This window comes from Opisthocomus hoazin, chromosome 13 (genome assembly GCF_030867145.1).
Source record: "Opisthocomus hoazin isolate bOpiHoa1 chromosome 13, bOpiHoa1.hap1, whole genome shotgun sequence".
Classification (NCBI taxonomy): Eukaryota; Metazoa; Chordata; class Aves; order Opisthocomiformes; family Opisthocomidae; genus Opisthocomus; species Opisthocomus hoazin.
The window spans coordinates 24,044,363-24,063,408 of NC_134426.1; the positions used below are offsets into that span (position 1 = coordinate 24,044,363).

Here is a 19,046-nt window from a genome sequence, read left to right on the forward strand (position 1 = left end):
TGAACGCAGGACTTCAGGTGAGGTCTCACCAGAGCAGAGTAGAGGGGCAGAATCACCTCTCTCGACCTGCTGGCTGCGCTTCTCCTGATGCAGCCCAGGACATGGTTGGCCCTCTGGGCTGCCAGCGCACATTGCCGGCTCATGTCCAGCCTTTCGTCTGTCAGTACCCCCAAGTCCCTCTCAGCAGGGCTGCTCTCGATCCTTTCATCCCCCAGCCTGTATTGATAGCGGGGATTACCCCGACCCAGGTGTAGGACCTTGCACTTGGCCTTGTTGAACCTCATGAGGTTCACACAGGCCCACCTCTCCAGCTTGTCAGGTCCCTCTGGATGGCATCCCGTCCTTCTGGTGGCTCAACCGTACCACTCAGCTTGGTGTCATCTGCAAACTTGCTGAGGGTACACTCGATGTCGCTGTCCATGTCATTGATAAATATATTGAACAGCACCGGTCCCAGTACGGACCCCTGAGGGACTCCACTCGTCACTGGTCTCCATCCAGACATTGAGCCGTTGACTACTACCCTTTGGCTGCGACCATCCAACCAATTCCTTATCCACCAAACAGCCCACCCATCAAATCCATGGCTCTCCAATTTAGAGAGAAGGACGTTGTCGGGGACCATGTCAAAGGCTTTACAAAAATCCAGATAGATGATGTCTATTGGTTTTCCCTTGTCCACTCTTGTTGTTACACCATCATAGAAAGCCACTAGGTTGGTCAGGCAGGACTTGCCCTTGGTGAAGCCATGCTGGCTGTCTCGAATCACCTCCCTGGCCTCCATGTGCCTTAGAATATCTTCTAGGAGGATCTGTTCCATAAGTTTTAAGAAAGCCAAGGGCTATTTATATGCTACCTATCTCTCAAGGCCTGGTCAACAGGGCTGTGTATCACTTATTGCTGGACTTATCATAACTTCAATTTTACCTCTCCAGTTCACCTTAAGAAGTTCATTCTATTTCTAGTGTTGACAAAACAAGTATTTTCAATTTATTCTTCCAAATTCTTTATTGTAAGTAAAGCTGTTTAGTGGAATTTTGGCAACATAAAGTTTATTAAATGATGCAAAAAGAAACAATATATGCATATGGCATCAGGAAAGACTCAATAACAACAGCAATGATTTGTTTTAAATGTTACAGAGAAGCACTTCCTGAACTGCTGTATACTCTTTTCAAATACTAAACAGCTTTTAAATGCAAGATCTATTTGACCTGTCGAAGTACATAAACATGAAATTCTTTCTCCGAAAGGAAAAACAGCAATAGAGAATATGAAAATTATTACAATTCCCTAGCATTATTTAGAAAACATTTTAGGAGAATGTATGTTTGCTAATACCATAAGCATCACCATCATCATGTAAACATACCCACTCTGCTGCTGCCAGTTCCTTCATTTTCATTGTGAAAGCCACTGCAAACCTAGTTAAACGGACAAAAATAGTTGGGATTGTGTACTTACAGCATTTAAACATAACAACAGAAAAGTACTTCAGAAAAAAATCTTTATAATCACAAAGAGCAGAGGCTTATAAAAATGATTATAGATGAAAAGACAGAAAGCAGGCTTTCTACTTGCTCTAACAGAAAATACTGGTACAACCAATGGTGTCTCTTCAGCCTTTACAACTTAGAGCTCTTGGGGAGTTAAAGTGAGGATTTCTTGAAATAAGAGAAACCCCAAATAGTGGGCGTATTCCCCAGTTTATCTAGATTAATAGGTAAAGCTGCAGTAATGAGTTAGCATATCCTATTTCTACATCATTGCAAGTTGCACTAGCCCTCTTCACAACCAGAAAGCTAGGTGAGAAGAGGTCTTAAGTCCAGTCAGCTTCATACTACTGTTATTTGACAATACCCAGTCCCACTATTTGCAACTCATTGAAACCGAGTTGAATTCAAATGAGCAGATGGATTTTTTTAAAACTTTCCCCAACGTTCTTTCCTTATTTCAGTGAGAAACAAACATCTGAGAGGCCAAAATGTTCTTCTTCAGGAAAAAAATCAGAATTAAAAAAAAAAAAAAGAAGAACAATGATCCAGTGATGGGGCTTCAGCTCTGGAATCTCACAGACCTGGGGCACTCAGCTGTGTAGTTCTGAATGTTAAGCATCTGCAGTGGAGATGAAATTCGTAGTGCTGAGTTAGACAGCTGGTATTCCTTTAATAGGGAAGAACTGAGTGCCCAGAAATAAGACTTACCACAGTCATCATGTCATGTAAAGAGACCGTTACACTAGATAGATATAATACTGATGGAATGGCATTTTGACTGTTCTCTGGTTAAGACTTTTCTTTGTTATGAGAAGGGCGTTTAAATGAATGAACTGTAGAACACCATCTACTCCTCCTCTGTCATGTACATAAATCATAATGCCAAAGTAAGAACAAGCAAACAAAAGCATACTTGAATAACATAATGGCCAAGGTTTTCATCTGGCAAGGAGAACAGAATTCTATTCCCAAGCTTACTTCCATTTTTTCCTTTATGGCTGCTTGTAATGGGTAATCTTGAACTCTCCTTACATGCCTTTGAGAAACGTATGGAGCACACTATCATTCCACCTAACAGGAGAGTTATGTCAGAGACCATTTAAAAGCACCACTGATATGAACAGTTTTCATTTTTGGATGTCTTATTACAGAGAGACTTCGGCCACAGAAGTCTGATTTCTAAACATACTAGATAAACCAGTTATTCTTACTGGGAGAGTGGTGTAATACCAAGAAGTCATACGAGATGTTTTTATGGAGTCAGAGTTAATAAAGAATCCTTGTTCAGAAGAGATCTTAAGAACATGTTCGGCTTTAACGTAGCTTTTAAGTTGTGATGAAATATGAACACTTGCTTTGACTGTTCTTAAACGGAACCTTAGTGTTAACTGGAACCACTAATGGGACCATTTCTGAAGACTGTGTAGTCCTGTGGAATATAAATGTTTGAACGCCTCCTTCATATGAGATGTAACGGGTCTGCTCAGCAAAATTCCATTATTTTAATTGCTTTTATAGATACAGAATATAAAACAGAAGTTATCACATATTATATTTAAAATTCAGTGTCTCTTTTTCATAGAATTAATGTAAAGTTTCTGTCCTGAGCCAACCCTACGACATCTCAATGGTTAGAGATGAAGCATATTGCTAAGTCACAACCAGAACAGTGATTTGCCATCGGAGATGTTATGTTATAATGTGAGGACGTGAAATCACAGTCATTCATTAGAAGTCACATACATGCTGAATTATAACTCCCACTTTTGTTTGTTGAAACAAACCTAATTCCCATGCATTTGTTTTGTAGTATCTGCTTTATGGTACTATAATGAATTTCACTTATACAACTTGACAGCTTTAAGGTTATTAAACCCTTTGCAAATGCTTGTTTTGTCAAGTTGCACATGCTCCCTTTCCAGTTTTTGCAATTATACTTTCAATACATCACATTAACAAGCAGAAAAAAATGTTGCTTCTAAGTCTACAAAATACTGTTCAATGGAAAAAAATACCCTAGAGGAGTACAACCACTGTTTAGAGGAATTTGATTAAAAATGAAACACTCATTATAAAGCTAGACAGTGTTCAATATTTTGTTTTATGGAATGTGGTGGTATATTGTACTGGACAAGTAATCTACAATTCATGGTACTTTCTGCTTAGAACACTGCAATCAATAAAGAAAAAAATCAATGCTTCTTTTAATAACTATGCAGTGAATAATACTAGTGATAATATTGGAGAAGAGATCCATTCAGAATAACTTCTAGAAAACTGAATTACTTTTCCTATAGCAGAGAAAATATTATGAACTGCTTAAGGATGCAGTAATATATTTTGAAACTTCACAGGAAATCCAAGCTAGTAAACCATACCTCAAGCTCCTAACTTAATTATCATTAAAAAAACGTTCAGTAAAGCACAGTTTTTGCATAAGCTATGTTAGCTATATTTGTGACGATCACATTTTAAACACAGAACTGGATCAAATGGACACACTCAGAGATTCTGGGTTTATATACTTTTGTGCAGTGCTGCAATTTAACTGACATATTAAATATCTTTTTTCTCTTCCTTCAGACCTATTTAAGCAATAACTTCTGCTTATTTGATAACAAAAGTAAGCAAGTATATAAATTTTGTCTTGAATGGGGCCTTCAGTTGCTTTTCAACTACAAGTCACACTAAGATGTAAGAACATGCTCTAATGATTTTCCAATGATGTGTGTGATTAAGTGCTGTCTTTCAAATCTGTTTACCTACCACATTTTATAGGGCACTATAGACAGAACAGGATATCTATGCCAGCATTAAGTTAGCTAATAACAGCTAGAATGTATAGTGGTATTAGCAAATATAAAACTACGAGATATAAGCCTGCTGCAGATTCTGTATGCATTTCCTCATTGCTAACATGAACCAAAACCCATACTCCTGTATGGGTTCAGGGATCAGGAGCGCAGGTGGTCTTTTCCTCAATCCCATCAGTGGCAGGGAAGAGCACTGAAAGGGGCAGGAAAACTCACCTGATTAACAGATGGCTCAGGGACTGGTGCTATCGGTCGAATTTTGTTTCCGTCTGAACATGAGGAAGAACTTCTTCACTCTGAGGGTGACGGAGCACTGGAACAGGCTGCCCAGGGAGGTTGTGGAGTCTCCTTCTCTGGAGATATTCAAGACCCGCCTGGACAAGGTCCTATGCAGCCTGCTCTGGGTGACCCTGCTTCGGCAGGGGGGTTGGACTAGATGAGCCACAGAGGTCCCTTCCAACCCCGAACATTCTGTGATCTGAACCAATCTCTTAACTAGAATGCTGTGATGAATGGACAGAGCGAGCATCCTGAGCAGGCTCTGTTCAGCCAGGTATTTAAGCTCTCCTAGAGCAAGTATGCAAGAAGTACCACTGGATTTGATAACATATGCCAGATACTTAAATTTTATCTCACCTCTCTCAGGGACTCCTTCGCTTATGCAGAGCTCAGTTCTGGAGTGATGACTCTTCAGAGTACTCAAGTCACCAGAAGCTCAGGCACAGTATAGTTCCTTTAGGCTGAGTGACCTGCTGTAGCAACTTACTGCCACCAAAAAGACATCCTTCTCGTATCCTTCCACAAGCTGACTCTTCTTATGAAAGGGATAGTAAACTAACCCAGAAAAAAAAAGCGCCAATTGTATGCCATTTATTGACTTAAACCTGCTCAGAAAGCAGTCCAATCCTGGCACAAGGAAGGGTGGATCACACAGCCACAAGCAAAAGGAAGAAGGAGGAGAGTAAGACAGGTAGCAGGAGAGCCATCCCTGCCATCAGTGAGTTATTATGCTGGCTACACATGAAGTGACAACCTTAGCCTCTATCTTGATAACATTTAAGCAATCTATGAAATTAATTTCAGCCATTGGAAGATTTAAATACATAAAATGCTTTAGTTTCAAATAAGAAAAGGGCTTATTGGCCCACCATGGACGTGATCAAACACTGTTGAAGTCAATAGACCTTTGGATCAAGCAGAAGGAAACTTCTTTTTTGAGGGATGCTGAAACAACGAGAAACACTGCAAAAACCTTTTTGGTTTTTAGTCATTTTTTCTGATTTCTGATCAGTTCTTGAACTGCATTTGATGACTGCAATGACATGCCACTAGAACTTTTCCAGACTTTAAATCACTTGGAAAAATACTCCCTTGTCAATTTACCTAAAAAATGGAGTGAATATGCTTAAATACTTTTTTCAGTCTGTGTTTCTTTGTTCATGTATCTACAGAAAGTGTCGCATTAGCAGGAAAAAAACAAGCAAAAGCTCTTTGCACTTGAGTCACCTGCTTTTCAATCAAGCACTCTGACAACAAGCTAAATGCAAGGCCTCCAAGAACAGGTTTGATTCTGTGATACAACAAGACAAATGCCAGTTATTTTTAGTTGTTGTCTCACTTAAGTCTAACTGATGGGCACCTTGATCTGTATGTGCAGATAGCACTTAATGCATAAAATATGTTCTTTCCAATAGACTATTTTATATGTTTGAATATATGTAACATAAACCAGAATTTACTAAGAGACAGAGGTTTAAAAAAGCCCAGCTTGGAGCAACATTTAGCACTTCTGGCACAGGACCTTGGCAAACAGGGTCCAACTCTGTTCAGGCTAATAATATTACTACAAGAAGATTTAATGAGAATATTCATACCTCCACCACTAACAAAGATTTGCCATTTAAATAATCGTCCCTCCACCACTAACTCACCATTAACCACCTCCACTACTAAAGATTCACTATTTAAATACCAATTATCAATCATTTCATGGCCAGGATAGTTCTGCACAAATGAGAACTGTATGAATATTGTTGGAGATATTTAGATATGTATTCTTTACCTAAATCTCTGCATATATAAACAGTCTACAATAATTTTGGTAAGAACTTAAAAACCTGATTACATAAAATTGTATCCATTACAAACAGGTCCAATAAACCCCAGTCAAGTTGCTACAGTCCACGGTTATACTTACAGTCAACAGCTGTCTTTATGTCTACTCATAAAGTAGATTATTCTACAGAGCAATATGCTGCCAAACCCCAGGTTAAGTATTCTTGCTATTATTCTTATTTGCCTTAGCATTTTATATCCTCAGCACATGCATAGTTCTATTATTCTAGAAAACAGTTATGATTCAGTAGACAAAGCACAGGATTAGTTAGCAAGAGCACAGATTTCATTAGCTTTTAATGGGATTTGAGTCTTTTTGAAAATTCACAGCCCAAGAGACCAAGTTTCAGTGCCACTTCTGCCAACAAATATGGACAAATACAATGAAACAATTGTAACAGAGGAAATATAAAATGAATAGACTGCATACACACTATATTTTATGAAGAAACTGTTCTACTTCCATCACTAAAACATCAAATAATATGTAGAGATTATAGGGATTTCAAGTAGTCTATCCTCTGTCTGTTGGCCTACACATCCAGTGATTCCACGCATTTATGGAGTGGTTCCTAAAAGATCTGCCATTACAAAAATGCCGTTTCCTGTCACAAACCTTCCATACATGTTTTTACCTGGCTTCTCCTAGCACTGCTCCCATTACCCGACGTTTCTCTTCACATTTGATATCTTCATTTACATCTGTCCCACCAAAGATGATTCCAAAAGGTATTCTGCTACCTGCAAAGCAATGACTATAATGAGAAGTTGACAAACATGTTGAGGTAATGACTAGAAGGGGACACTAAAAGTGAAAATGTGTATTGATAACACTGTATCACATACGTAAGCAAAAGCCTTTGAAAAAGAAACCTGAAGAAATTTGAAATTTCATGGTTTGGGCACTGAAAAAACCCATACAATAACTATGCACTTTCATAGCCTGTCAGTCTGTTGTGTAGCTATGAGATTTGCTTTGCCTCTTCCACGTTTATTAAAAACAATTAGTTTCTACACTTGGCAGCCCACCAAACAGCATATATATTTCAAGTGTTGTTCACATTTTAATAAGATGCAGTATTGCAAAGTTTGGTCCCAGATATCTAGCCTCAGCGACTCATCCACTGCCCCCTCAAGCATTCCAGTACAGTCGTTTGGGTAACCATCCTGTAAAGCCGGTTACTGAAATTATTATTTTTTTTTTAAATATTGACTTGTGAAGCCGATTTTACTGCTACAAAAAATGTAGATGGAGCCACACCATTGGAAAAGGTCACCAAATTAAATAAGGCAGTATATGTGAACCTGCAATTGGTTACTCCAAGATCTTCTGCAGTAACCCAAGTTATGAAAGTTGTTTTAGGATGTCTTACAGCGCTCAGAACAGCAAGAGCAGAGAAAGGCATGCTGGCTGCAGGACAGCCTATGCACAAGACCTTACCAACATTCAAATTCTAGAGTATGCACAAAATCATATATATCCTAGATGTGTCTGCACTCTCGTAAAAGCCTAGTTTTGATACACGGCATGAGAATAAATTCATATTTGGGTAAGGTTGAAGTGACCAAAACAGTGTAGTGTAGCACTTCTGTGCTAACAGCAGCTAGACTTACATGGACAAGGCCAAAGACTACTTGGATGAAAATACAAAAGTCAACAGTAGTGCAAGATTCCTTTCTGTTATTTTTAGTAATTGACAAGTTGCCAGTAATGTTCTCCCCTTAAACTACTCAAGATAGCAGACAATAATGTTTACTGTTGATTGTTTCAGCACTGAAACCATTTAACTGGTCAGTTTTACACCACATTAAGCTAACAAATAGCAGTCTCATGGTGGCTAATTACTACATGCAGAATATAGTTTTAAATTCCAAATGAGACTGCAGTTTTGCAAAAGAAAGAGTCTCCAGTAAGACAGTCTACAAAACCTGTCATTAAGATGACCGTTTTTTGTGAATTTTGCAGATTTCTGTCAGCCATAACAAATGAAGTTAAGGTTTCCTTCTGGCTGTGAACAAGAATAAGCAGTTAGGCTGTATTGCCACTACATGCCATGTAGCAAGAAAGGCAGAAAATATGCTTTGTTTTTTTCCCTTTTGCTATCGGATGGAAGGAGAGAGGGATCAGAGACCCAGCAGACAACACTGTGCTCAGCACTGGCCCAACGAACAGGGCAGCAGAGGTTACTGTGTTGATGGAGGTTCTTCCTTTTGAGAGATAATATAACTGACCTTGAACGTTCACGGCTGTGAAAACTATTGGTGACAGTTTCTATAGCTACCCACAGTGTCCTAGGGGATGGGGGAGAAATTAGATTAAATTCACTGAACTCTCATAATTAAAATTCATACTTAAAAACAAGCAAATAAGGAATTCCTAAAGCAAATGGGGTACGAAATAAATATGTTGATAAAGACAGAAAACATAGTATATGCTTCACATTTATATTTGAAAATTAAGTGAGCTGTAAGATGAGGATTTATTAGCATTGCTAATTTGCTTATTACTAAATGAAACAACAAACAGAAAGAATGAAAGACTAATTGCCATTGTGGCTACTTACAGACTTTACTGGGCATTTGTAGATATAATACTCTAATGTTTGTGGGTGAAGAGAATTAATGTGCCCTATCAAAGCCCACAGCACTAAACTTCAAGAGACTGACTTTCTGTAATACAATATAAAATACGTGTTGCCTTTCCAATAAAAAAAAAATAAATTATTATGGCATGTATTACATGTGCTGATCATACGTTCCCAATCATGTACACAAAGTTTCCAGGATGAAGCCCAAAAGATTGGCAGTATGGTAATAATGGTAGTATGACTCTAATAACTACATTTCTTTAAGGTATTTCTTAACACAGGGTATGGAAAGATTGAATGTTACAAGAATCAGGAATGTCCTCTGAATCACTTCCTTCCTCCAAAAAGTCTACAGTAACTTTTACACTCTGACTAGGATCATCCCAGCAATCATACTACTTACTGTCTTGCTTTTCACAGATTTCCCTTTGATTTTTCTTTCAGTTACTGCAGATGCTTTTTGTAACAGTGTGACTGACTTCTTTAAATTACTGAGCTCTTGTAAATCATTCAAGTATCAGCCTTTGTAGGTCACTTGGTATTTTGAAAAGCTAATAGCAAACAGTATTAGGGCGATGCTATGCAAACCAAAACTGCAATAAAGTTTTACAGTAAACATTTAAAATCCAAATTTATTTTTCATTCCTCAGCGAAAAAAAAAGAGATAGTTCTCAGACCTGCCACAAGCCTCCTCCAAAACAATTCTAGGTCTTGTCACAAAAACAATCATCACTGTATTCCAACAAGAGAAGTCTTAATACATATGTTAGCAGAGATCATCTTATAGAATTATTGTTTTATTTGTATTCTAGGATCCCTACTGAAATCAGAGCTCCATCATAACAAAAGATACACAAGCATGCCTGACATAATAATTCAGGCTTTCTGAAAACCTGCCAGCACAAATTGCAGGGGGACTTCTGAAGTCTGAAAACTAGCACAACACAACTTCTACTGAGATCTGATGGAAGTATAAAATTATGTACCTTTGTCCAAGTGAAAAAGATTTGTACAATACCAATGTGATCTCAAAAATGGATACACTTCCAATCTCGGTAGGTGACAGTGTCTGTAATATTGAAAGCCAGTGCTTCTAGTGTCTCACTAACGGTAGGCTAAAATTTTGTTTTATGTGGCTAGATACAATAGAAAATTTTATTATTTGCCTGATAACATCCTGTCTCCTACAGTTTGGCTTGCATGAATGACATTTCAAAGTTACTTCATGTCCAAAATACCCTGACTTATTTTTGAGCAGAAAAATCAAATTAGCCTCTCTGCTTTCTTCCATTTGACCTTGGATACGCTTAGCCAAACCATTGTCCTCTGAAAGAACACATTTGCTGAAAGTATGCTCATGTTAATACAATGCTCTCATCTTAATGTACTTAAAAGTACTTGATTTTCAAATGCACTATGTGCTCTAAAAGTACATTTACTTAGTTCTCTCCTCCCTGGATCAGATCTCCCACAGCGAAAGTGAGCACTTCTGAACATTTGTTGAAGTGGATAAACAGAATAACTATATTACTTGTGGGTTTATACATTTATAGCCATTTATAACTGTTTGTATTCATTCTCTTCTCTTTCAGTACCTTTTAAAGAGGTCTTTTTATTGCAAAACAGAAAGAGGATTACCTTGCAGAAGCCTGCCTCCTTTATAAAGATGAATGGCCAGGGCTGCATCAAACTTGTCTGTGGAAGTTAGATTTGCTATTTCAGTTGGACTTTCATACATGAAAGCATCTTTAAGAACGCAGATATGACCTGCAGCATGGAGATGATTCCTTCATTACCGGAACAAACAGAAAAAGGAAAAAAAATAAAAAAGATACCGTTAATGTTGTAGGCATGCCAGTATATTTAATAAGCTTAATAAAAAATGTTTTTCCGTAATAATTTTTGCTCCAATATTCACCTTTATACTAATTTTGTTCTAGCAACCATGGAGCTATTTACAAGTTTCTTTTTCTTCCTGGAAAGTATTTGTTACCTTCACCATTGTGAAGCCAGATTCACCTTTCCAAGGAACATAATCTGTACCCATTTTAAGGCCCAAGCCTACAAAGTATCAACATCACCTTTGGAAATCAGCAGAAGTGAAGCGTCCTTGGGAGCTTTCCTGACTGACCTTCAGCTCAACACGCTGAAGACTCCTTATGAATTCGGTGTGTTAGACCTTGGTGTCAGAGATTCTCCGATCCATGTTCCGGAGAAAGGACACCAAGCACACAAATATGTCCAGCTAATCAATGCTATTAAAAATACAGAACATGCTAAAAAATCTTTGCAGGTGCAAAAAAAGAATACATAAATAAAACTGGAGAGTTTTCTGTTTAACTGTGGGTTTAATTGCTTCTTGTCTTAATTTCTCCATTTGTAAAATAGGCACAGGATAATTGAAGTATAAGGAAAAAAAAACTAGACAAAAGTAATTACAGAAATACTTTTACAGTCTTTTTTTAAAAATCTCAGTTGCTAAAAAGAAAAAAAACCCCAACCAACAGCAAAACCTCCCTGTTCCATCCAGTGTCAGCTTACCCATTCACCTTTATATACAGTGGTTCCTCATATTAAAACATTGATTAAAAGACTGCCAAAGTCAAGAAGCTGATTGATTACAGGGAGCTTTACTTCAGGCATTTCAGTGAGCTTTGTTTCAGTCTTTTGTTTTATACTCTAGGCTCGTAATTCCTCCCTCCGAAACCAGAATCAGTTCTCAATGTTTCCAATGACATCAGCCAAAACAACACACAGGAGAAAATCCATGTTTTGACAGAAACTAGCACATTGCATCTGCTGACATGTAGTGTTTACATTTTCAATATTATAAAAAGACCACAAGAATGTTTTCTGCTTACTACCTATTGTTCCAGTTGATTTATTTCTCATAGCGTATTAATTGTTCTGGCATTAAAATCCTGCTAACTCAATAGCTTCTTGGATAATGTAATCTCTTTCCTTTCCTGATCATTTCATATCCTCCCAAGGAATGTAATTTTCTGTCCTGCAGAAGTTAGTCATTACTGCAGAAATTGGTGCTAAAAATGTTGTAAAATGTCTTGAGGCCTCGGAAGGAATGTATTAGCACTATATCAGACAGAGCTCCATTGGCACAACATATGGCGCTGTATTTCTCCCTTATTCTAAAAAGAAACTAATTTTACTTTTAACTTCACCATTTGAAACAAGACCTATAAATCATAATAAGTACTAATAAATAATAAAATACAGCCAGATTGTAAGCTCCTTATTTACATTGTTGAGCAATTATTTACATCAGTTGTCCCACGAACTTGTACCGAGTACCTGCTTGCCTTTTGATCGAGGCTTTCAATTTATATCTAAATAATGATGCCCAAATCTCACATCTGTGGAAAGAAAATCTCTCAGGCAAATGCTTGGGATGCTCGTGTATGCATTTCATAATTTCACAGGTGCTCATTAAATAGTCTAAATGATTTTTTTCCCATCTGAATTCCAATTACCATAAATCACTACCATGTAAAAGCAATATGTTTGCATATTACAATTAATTTGAAAATAACTCTCTCAGGACATCAGGAATCAAGAAACTCAGCTAGGAATGTTGATCTAAAAGTGTCTTTTTTTTTTTTTAAATATACTAGGAATGAATACTTTTCCTTTCCTCCACAGTTTCCTCAGCTCCAAGTGTTAACAGCTGAATGACAGCTGTTTCTGCAGTAAGTAGAAGGGGACTCCCTCCAGTGTTCCAAAGGCTCATAAATTGTGGAATACCTCTACTATTTCAATTTTTTTTCTACACATAATGACTCAGGAGCATGTAAAAAATTTGCATACAGCTTAAGAAGGAAAAATTATCAAATTATTCCTACAATAATTGGAATTCCCAGATGTAAAGAGGCCTTAATCCCATAAACATACCATTGAGTTCAACATGATTAGTCACAGGCTTCAGATTATGCATAAATGGAAATATATGTGCATAGAAGCAGAGTTATTGGTTAGTATTTAAGTACTAAAATTTACAGTGATATTTTCATATTTTCTAAATTACTTTTCATCTTTATAACACAAAAAAAAGCAGACTCTGATTTTCACACATATGCTGTTATCAAGGAACATGATAAGAGGGTGCTGCAAAGCTATTGCAGGAGATTTATTTTTGAAGGCTGATCTGTCTATGAAGTCACAGATGTCCCTGAATCGAGCCAAGACAGAAGAGATACATTACCCATATCTTTCCTCCTCCTGGCAACTGTGTATTCACATTATTTTGCCATTTCATAAACAAATACTTTCTGAATGAAAAATAAAAATGAACATGTCTCCTGCTGTCTGTGAATCTAAGACAACACTGAAAATGCTAAATATCAAGGCTACATTTTCCCTCTATCGTAGTGATATGTGGTAGATAAATTTCCAAGTAACTGTCTTAACAACCAGTGATTATTGCTTGGATCCAAAATTTGCCTTGCTTTGCCATATCTTTCCTGTCTACGGAAATTCTCATGAAAGCCAATGACACTACTTAGGGAGAATAATATTTCTAAAATGGAGTTTGGTTGTCAGATTCCAGATTTCGTGTGTTTTGCTAGGAAGAAACCAAACAGGTAAAACTTCAGTCATTCAGTAAGATTGAAAGATCACTTCTTAGAGTACATTATATGAGTCATTGCTTACACGGTGATATTTATACACATCTGAATATCAGACAAAACATTTCCTGGACCCACTGATTTTGGTATTCAGGGAATTAATCTCTTGTTATATTTTTAACACTCTTTGGAAATCATGAGGCTTGTAAGTGAAACATGTAAGCATCTGCTCTGGATCTACACTGCATACAGAGATGTTGCTAAAAGGTACAACCCTTTTCTGACACAATTTCTCTTTATTAAAGATTTCAATAGAAAAATATTTTTCTCTAACACAACTATGAAATAGCAGGTGATGTTTTACTGTGTTTCATTTTTTATTTCCTATATTATTGATCACTACTTCTCACTTCTCCTGGCTAGCAGTCTTCCCTCCTTCAACCTGAATCTGCAGTTCGTAGGTCTTCATATACAGAAATAGTTTTATAGTTCCAAAAACAGCATGGCTGAAGCTAAGACACAAGTGAGTTAAAAGTATGCTTACTTCTACAGTGTTATAGTTTTGAAACTTGCTTTATTTTCTGTGATGCATTCCTCTCAAAAACACTTCTGTTCTAATTTTCAACTATTTCAATGGAATTACTTACAGACAAAGAATGTTTGATTTCCAAAAAGTTCCTGGTAGGTAGATACACTAACACACCTTCAACAGCACAAAATAGCTTTCATCCAAAAATATTAATTATCTCTTTCCCTAGGCTCTCTATTCTGTAAAGCAGCTATGCATCAACTACTGTTAAATCTCAACAGCACAATTCAAAGCTTATTAAGTGAGCAGAGTCACTTCCACTGCCTTTTCTGAATCTCGGCCAGAGCTGAATACTCACAATTCCAACTGAAGTTGACAGAATTACAGGAATTGAAACCCTGATCGATCTTCTCTGTTGCCTTTGTAAATTATCTGAATTTTTTCATACTTGTTAAAGCAAAGTATTCTGAATTTTATTTCTTGCTCAGACTTCTTCCTTAAACAACACAGACAAATTGTCTTGGCATGAATGAAGTATGAATAAAATCCACTTTGACTAAGAACAGAAATCAAAAATGTGAGCGAAAACGGGGACAGAATCCTTCTGTCTCTATGTTATGAAGTCAGTAACTATCCTTTGGAAGGACAAAATAACTCTGCGAAGTTTAATCCTGCCTTATAAATAGGTCTATCCATGCAAAATATTTTGGAGTGCAGCATAGACCAAGTGCCAGCCAGGTAAATGATTGCATCTGGGTTCCAAAGGTGGAGGACGAACGCCTGCCCTGTGCAGTTGTCCAGCTCTGGGAATGGCCACGCGAACAACAGCAGGATGGTGCCTGTGCAAACAGGCGTAGGTAGGGAAAAGTCCTTGTATGATCTACCATGAAGAGAAGAGGATCTCCTGCTGTACAAGTGCTCGTCTGTGGGATTTTACTGGTAGCAGATAGGGTAAGACTAAACAGAAGAAAAGTTGGGGCTCAGAATACTCCAATAAATGTCTAAACTGAAAAATAATTGTAAAGAGGAATGATAAGCATCACTGAATTCGTGGGTTTAATTGTCTTGCAGCTGATTACCTGGAGATTTACAGAATGGCTGTCCCATTTCAAATGAGAACTGAAACAATCTCTCCCTTTCCAAAAGATATTTACATATTGACAAAATACTTCATCTAAATCTTTCTAATTAACCAATTAATTCAAGGTCTCTATGCCTCCTTACTATGAAGTAATAAAAGATGAATGGAACTTTTCAAGGGGCAGAGAAGATTCATTTATTTTCTTTCCTAACACCCTCTTTGATCTCATTTCTAAGGCTGAAGAACAGCAGCCTAACCAAAGACTTGTGCTTAGTGTTTTATTCTCTACTCATTGCTCATATTTTTTAAGGTGATTAAAGATTATGCACACCAATACAAATAAAGCCCACAGCACATTCATTATACCACTTGTTTTAGCAAGCTGATTTCTAGCCAAATGAGATTCTGGTATCTTTGTCACCAGTTACTTTAAACTCTGGAAATGAATATCTCATTTATGAAAAGATGAAGCAGTTATAGGAACAGCTGTAATATCATAAACATAGTATAGCAAGTGATATTAAGCCATAAAATTAATCTGTGCTGGCAAGCGTCCAACCTGCAGACAACTTCATTGTTTCGTTTATACTTAACCAAAAGTTGTCATAGTTCAATATAAAAAAAGATTGAACAAATAAATTCATAAGCAGATACAACTGGAGCCAAATCCTAATTGGAGAATACATTTTCTGTGTATTATCACATACGCTACAAAGGTTCTCCTATGCACTTAACCTCAGGTCAGGCAGATTAGTGTGAGAAGTGACATGCCCAAGCCTTTAGACATAGTTAGATTTTTTTTCTTTTTAATGGCAAAATGTCTTAAGAAGACCAGTATTAGATGGAAGCATCTGTGTAGGATGGTTTTAGCAACAGCTGTCACTTGACTAGACTTTTAGTCTGGCAGGTGGATTTAATTGCTAGCTAATACTCTTTATTCTTCTTATTATTCTAAATGGGCTTATTTATATTATTACTATAAACAACATTTATGGTAGGTGATAAGATAGCAGCTGAACATGACTTAAGTCGCTGACTCTCAAACACTATTTCTGTTAGAATCCTTTATACACCTTTATTGTGAACATGAATTGAACTGACCTTACACTCGTTATTTACTTTCTCTTTGAAGGCCTCTGTGCAGGAGAAAGCAGCGTCTGCTTTGTGTAAGGCAGGCCTATCAAGCAACAGGATGCCAAAGCAAGCTGATCTCTACACAGATCACTGCAGATGTGTTCACACAGCCGCAAATGATTGCGCTAACAGGGGAATATGTTAAACGATCTGCCAGCTGAGCTGTTGCACCTCCCCAAGTCTATGCCCTCTTTCGTACTAAAACACATCTGCTTAGGCCACCACGCACCAGTCACAGCTGGAGAAGGCCACTAAAATCGCTGGTTACCGCAACTCACGTAAAGGCACCTTGCTAAACCACTCCGTCTCGGAGCAGCATGCTCACAGGATCACAATCAATCTCAGTACAGTCAAAAGACAATTTGAAATAATCAGTGGACATTTGTTTGTCTGGCTTATTCAGGCTTAGTTCAACAGAAATAATGCAAAACCTGCTCTCCACTACATCACCTCTGAATGGCTCCACAGTCTAAATGTTTGGCTAACTTTTCTCACAGTTCAAGTGGAAGATGAAGTTAAGTGAATATTTAATTTGTAAAGGTAGAAGAAATAACCTTATGGAGGCAGAACAGGCGTAGATGTCTCCAGCAATAACTAGTTTGGTACTGTCCAGTGAGAGCAAAAGTAAGAAATGAAAGGAAATGCAGAATGCCACACAAACCACCGCACATGAACTCTGCACTGACATGCACAGGTACAAAAGTGTGTATCATAAACATAACAATGTATTTGTTTTATCTCAACATTTTAGTAATAACTATTATTTTAAAATACAGAAAACTTCAGCTTTCTCTGGTCTTTATGCTCCATTTGCTTCGTATCTTCAACGCCTGGGTGACGGACATGAGGCAGGAGGTATGTTCTGCCGCTCTTACACAATAAAGTATCCCTGCACAAATCTAAGACTGACCTTGGCATGACACTGCTGGTGTGAAAACTTAAATAATGCCAGAGAACTATTTCTATACATAATACTAAAAGTGTGATAATACGGAGATCAAGATCAAGGAAAACCTGTAATAGCAGATGGCTATCCTAGGAGATGCATCCTAAGAAAAACAACTAAACTGTGGATGACTCTTTGACAGGTAAGAAGCAACCAAGTCCTTATTTCGGGCCTCAAGAGGACAAAACCATTTGGAAATTCTTTCATTTTTATGGTGACTCCTTTTTTTTTTAAACCAAGCTCACGTGCACAGCAAAGCCCTCAGAGATGCTGTCAGCCACATCCTTTTCCCATGTCATAGAAAAAGTTAAATGGGGACATTAAGAATATTTTGGCAGTTCTGCTTGTTCAAACAACTCCAAAGCACTGCAGGTTCACGTCAGTAATCCCCACAAGGGCTGCACGCTGAATCCCCACAGCAAGGACACCAACCGGAGTGGCTCTTGCCCAACTCGGGCTCCAGGACGGCTCCAGTACAGACCCTTATTTCGTTATTTCAGAGCTCCCAGAGCCTGCTGCTCTTCGCACTGGATCTCGTCTCGCTCTGGGTGCTTCCGAAGGGAACCCGCCGCAGCGCTGACCGACACCGGCTGTGCAAGGGCCCGGTGGGGCGGCGGGTGAGGGGAGCCCTGCTCTTGGCTGGAGACCCGGGGTGGCCATGCACCGTGAACCGCTCCTGCGCCAGCAAACTGCCCTGCGCAGAAAGGTCTTTTTGTTTGATTTGGGGGTTCTTTTTGTGGGGAACCCCTCGGCTCCCCCTCTCCCTTACTCCTCAGTAAGGGGGGCACGTTGCCCAGACGGCGGCCGTCCCCCCCCCCGGCACGGCTGGTCCCCACCGCCGGCAGGCCTCGGCTCCCCGCCAGGGAGGGCCCGCCTGGGCGCCCGGAGGCCGTTCCCCTCACACACCCCCGGCGCCGGCCATCCAGGCGGCTGAGGCGGGAGCGACACCGCCTCCGTGCGCCAGCGGGCTCGGCCAATGGCGGACAGACCCCCCGCCACCGCGGAGGCAGCCCCGCCGAGCCTCCTCTGTGCGCCGGGGAGGGCTGCGGCGGCCCCGGCGTGAGGGGAGCCCGGTGGGGGGGGGGCGGCCCCACCTCCGCGCCGGCTCGCCGGCCAGCGCAGGATGGCGGGCAGCGGGGATGCTCATGCCGGCGCATCGCGGGGCGGCCGGGCGGGCGCTTACCGTATCCTGGCGGCGGTGGTCGCGTTGCCGGTCCGCGCTCGCAGGCACGCCAGCAAGAGCAGTCGCATCGCCCCGGGCGGGAGCCACCCCACCGAGGGGCAGCGCCGCGGCCGCCGCCTCCTTCACCTGCGGGCGGGCCGGGCGCGGCCTCCCGCAAACGGAGCGGCGGGGCCACCTGCCGCAGCCCCGGCCCGCTGCCGCCCTCGGGGGGCGGGGAGGCCGCGCCGCTCCCCGCGAAGCCCGATCCAGCGCCGGGGGCTGAGCGCGGCCCCTTCGGGGGCAGGACCCGGCCGGCTGTCCTTGGCCGGAGGGCATCGGCTGCGGAGCCGAGCTCCCGGTCCTGTGCCAGGCTGGGGTCCCTTCCCCCCCACCGCTGAACAGCGCTGTGTGTTTGCATCAAACAGGTGCTGAGTGCACCCTCAGGTGCTGAGGCCTCCTGAGAAGTACATGAGGGGAAGGTTTTACGGGCTCGTTCCTCCTGAGGGAGTACCTCAGCCCCGCCACAGTCACCACGCATCTCCCACGAGCGAGGTGGCTCACATTTGTTAGGCTGAGGATAAAGATGGGAACCAAAACATGAA

General features: G+C 39.9%; 1 protein-coding gene across 2 annotated transcripts in view; it reads right to left on the reverse strand.

Annotated features, from left to right (window-relative positions):
* Positions 1–18,671, reverse strand: part of GLT1D1 (glycosyltransferase 1 domain containing 1) — a 61,579-nt gene extending 42,908 nt beyond the window's left edge. Inside the window, exons 1-4 of one of the 2 annotated variants that reach the window (XM_075434593.1) lie at positions 18,466–18,671; positions 10,651–10,799; positions 7,060–7,165; positions 1,373–1,424 (exon numbers count right to left, since the gene is read on the reverse strand). In XM_075434593.1, coding sequence (XP_075290708.1) covers positions 1,373–1,424; positions 7,060–7,165; positions 10,651–10,799; positions 18,466–18,533 — 375 coding nt within the window. In that variant the 5' untranslated portion in view covers positions 18,534–18,671. The remainder of the gene's footprint in view (positions 1–1,372; positions 1,425–7,059; positions 7,166–10,650; positions 10,800–18,465) is intronic. The other variant, XM_075434594.1, reaches the window with a different exon arrangement.
* Between the last annotated feature and the right edge of the window lie 375 nt (positions 18,672–19,046).